At 29.6% G+C, this 3,534-nt stretch overlaps 1 protein-coding gene across 1 annotated transcript; it reads left to right on the plus strand.

Annotated features, from left to right (window-relative positions):
* Positions 1 to 785: 785 nt before the first annotated feature.
* Positions 786 to 3,071, plus strand: LOC123882993 (probable prefoldin subunit 3). Its single transcript, XM_045931677.1, has 3 exons — positions 786 to 957; positions 2,161 to 2,218; positions 2,954 to 3,071. Exons 1-3 carry the CDS (start codon positions 818 to 820, stop codon positions 3,050 to 3,052), a joined length of 297 nt encoding a protein of 98 aa, XP_045787633.1. The 5' UTR covers positions 786 to 817; the 3' UTR covers positions 3,053 to 3,071.
* Positions 3,072 to 3,534: the final 463 nt, after the last annotated feature.

Here is a 3,534-nt window from a genome sequence, read left to right on the forward strand (position 1 = left end):
CGTTCCAGTATATCGAATATCGGTAAAAAAAATTGTTGGCACTTCATTTGACAGTGAAGGAAGCAGAAACACAAGTAACTCCACAAATTTTTATAAAAATTCAAAACTGTTTGATATTTTTTTTTGATAACTTCAATTGAACGTACGACAAACTTTTAAAAAAACTGTTGGATTTCAATAGTCTGAATACATAATTATATTTTTTGAATTTTTATAAAAATTTGTGAAGTTGATCTATTCAATAAGATCTTTGAATTCAACGGTTGGATTGAAGAAATATAATCCCGATATCAAATTATTAAGTGGAGTAAGTCAATGAAGACTTAATCGTAGAGTCGACGGATCTATCCTCATAATCTATAACAATATATAAAGGGCATAAGGGAGTTTGGGCTGAATTTTTTTTGGTCCATTTTGCCCTTAACTTCCTTTATGGTTTTTTAATTATTCCATAATTGCCTTTAACTTCATTTTTTTTTTATGGTTTTTTCATCTATATCTATTCTATACTATAATATATAAAAAGAATACATGAGTTCAAAAATCTTTTATTAACAAACTCACCATAACATAAGGCGTATCTTTTTTTTTGGGTACATAAGTTAGATACAGGCAGGCACGGAACGACCCGCTAGTAATAATAATAATAATAATAATAATAATAATAATAATAATAATAATAATAATAATAATAATAATAATAATAATAATAATAATAATAATAATAATAATAATAATAATAATAAAACGACAACAAATAATAAAAAACAAAACGACAACAAATTGTTGCGTTGGATTCGATTGCAGAGTGTCAACAATGGCTTCTTCTTCGTCTTCATCATCGGGTGCTACAGAGCGAAGAGGAATACCAGGTGCTCAGTTCGTTGAAGATGTTCAAACTTATCTCACTCAATTAGGTCTCGATGTTAATTCCGCTCTCGCTTTTCTTCAAGAAAGGTTTACTTTCTCACTTCATACATTTCTCTAAATTTCACATGTTATGGATCTTAATCTTATTGTTGGTAATTAGTTTTTATTTTCATTTGTATAGTTACTTTAGATACAGATTCATATTGTTGTATAGTTGTATTTTTCAATTAATTACTTTATAGCAAGTTTGTTATGAATTATTTACATTGGAGTACTTTATGGTGTTCAAAAGAGTGTACGATATGTTACTGCTAATAGTAGGATTTAGGTAATGTAATAGTATTAGAATGAGAAATGAAGATTTTTTATTCAGTGGTAGAATGCAAGATCGACGGTATCTGAAATCTGAATTTGATAATGAAGTAAGTAAGGCCCTGTTTGGATAAACAGCTTATAGCACAAGAGCTTATTATGATAAGAGCTTATGTATAAGCTTACGTAAGCTATTTTTATAGCATCGGATAAAATTAAATTGTTCGTGTATCTATTTTCATAAGCTATCTTGGAGAACTTATAAAAATAAGCTGAAAAAAGCTTAAGAAAAATGTCATAAGCTGTTTTTACAAGTTCAGCCAAACTGTCTCACAAAACTTATGCCGGTAGATAAGCTCAAATAAGGCAAACAAGCTCTAATTTGGATAAACGAAGTAATTTTGTTAGTTACTTCTGCGTCTCTTGTATGGCATAAACTTCGTAGTTGGATTAATGGATAGGGTTGCTTGTAACGTGATATTTTTAGACTACACTGCGGTTGATGTGATTCCTATTTCAAGCTTTGAAAAGTATTGTACTTCAGTATAATTAAGTCATTTCTTATTTATATATTTTATGAAATGAAATTATGCATATGAAATGAAACACCTTTGCATTGTTATTACTAGTTGATTTTATTTTACAAAGAAACCAGGTTTTGCAAATTCATGTTGCATTGACTTGAGTCACTTAACATTTGGGACAAGGCTCCTCTAAAGTAAGCAATTCACTTGAGAGAGTAAAGTAAATAATATCAACCATTGATAAACAAATCAATGGTTGATATCATCTGAACAGGCATAACAAATCATGAGTGGTTACAATATCAACCCTTGATTTTCTCACTTTATTAACTATTTACTTCAGAGGAGCCAAATATTAACATTTGAGAGTGAATTTATTTTATGCTTTAAAGGGGATTTCAATTTTATTTATAACTTTTTGTGTGAATGATGAGGGAACATATATTTCATGCAGACTTCAGCAATACAAGGTTGTTGAAATGAAGCTTCTTGCGCAGCAAAGGGAACTTCAGGTTTCATTGCCTTATATTCTGCGTATTATAATTTATCATTTACCATAGAAAAGCCTGGTGTCGCACTAAGGAAACCATAGGGATCATTAGGTTTCATTACTTTGTAGGCCTATATGTTATTTATAGTTTTTGTTAATGTTTTGATTGAAGATAAAAGGAAAAATATCTTACTATATTTGAAACTAGAAGAACCAATGGCATTGTAAGATTTCAACTGTTGAAAGGGCACACATGAATTCCTCATTTCTATGCAAGTAGAGGCTGCTGGATGAAACAAGCATCAAACTCTTTGTTATGGGATTTTTGTCTTGGGATTCAATAATATAGTTTTTCGTTTTGAAAACATATACAAAGTTTAAACCAGACTATACAGTTTGGCTTAAAGATAAACTGAGTTGCCTGTATTTACAATGATAAAAAATATAAACTCCAATCCAATGTTGTTGCATTTTCTCTACTTTGGCCACATTTAACAACCTAGGCTTTTTGCTTTGATTACAAAATGCTAGTTCTGAATTTTTTAATTGAAATAAATCATAACAATCATATGTCTAATTTATCGATTACAGTTGGTTATTTTTTAAATTGAAGTAATGTGAGAGAACAACTTTGTTTGGTTATTTTATTTTGGTCGATAGTTTTCAACATGAAATGATTTGTCCAAATGTCATTCTGTGTGTGTGTGTGTATTTTCTGTCAGTACATAGTGGTGACACTATTTGTGGTGGTTTGCAGGCAAAGATACCGGATATTGAAAAGTGCCTAGAAGTTGTTGCTACATTGCAAGCTAAGAAGGGTACTGGTGAGGTTCGTTTGACGCCGTATTTTATATAACAAATTATAGCAGTAAATAATTTTTAACTGTTAACAGACTGCTTAAATCTGAAACTTTGTGCTGCGCTTACAATATATGCCATAATTTTAGTACTATTAATACATCCTTAAGATCTTCTGATATCTCCAAAATATAGAAGCACTAATTTCATGACTGACCATGTCTTTTGTCAAGAGTTATCTTTTCCTTGTTGGCACATTACAGATACAATTTTGAATATGATTCAAAGGTAATATCGATTACGTAAATTTGAAACTAATCGCTCGTAATTTGTTACGACAGGCTTTTAACGGTTAAGAGTTAATTTGGTACTTCTAAAGCAATCATGAGTCAAAGAATTTGATTCAGTTTTAAAATAATTATTTATTTCAAAAGCATTTTGATTAAATATAATTGATTGATAATATATTAACTTTCCAATAAAGAATATTTCAAATTTGGAACTGCCGTTTTTTCTTTCCTTTTTGAAAAAATTGGAACT

Source organism: Trifolium pratense, linkage group LG5 (genome assembly GCF_020283565.1).
Source record: "Trifolium pratense cultivar HEN17-A07 linkage group LG5, ARS_RC_1.1, whole genome shotgun sequence".
In the NCBI taxonomy this organism is placed as follows: Eukaryota; Viridiplantae; Streptophyta; class Magnoliopsida; order Fabales; family Fabaceae; genus Trifolium; species Trifolium pratense.

What these genes read in the sequence shown, in the direction of transcription:
- LOC123882993 (XM_045931677.1), top strand. Translation starts at nt 818, where the DNA reads ATGGCTTCTTCTTCGTCTTCATCATCGGGTGCTACAGAGCGAAGAGGA. An exon ending in CTCGCTTTTCTTCAAGAAAG is followed by an intron (nt 958 to 2,160) that starts GTTTACTTTCTC and finishes TATTTCATGCAG; the next exon opens with ACTTCAGCAATACAAGGTTG. An exon ending in CGCAGCAAAGGGAACTTCAG is followed by an intron (nt 2,219 to 2,953) that starts GTTTCATTGCCT and finishes GGTGGTTTGCAG; the next exon opens with GCAAAGATACCGGATATTGA.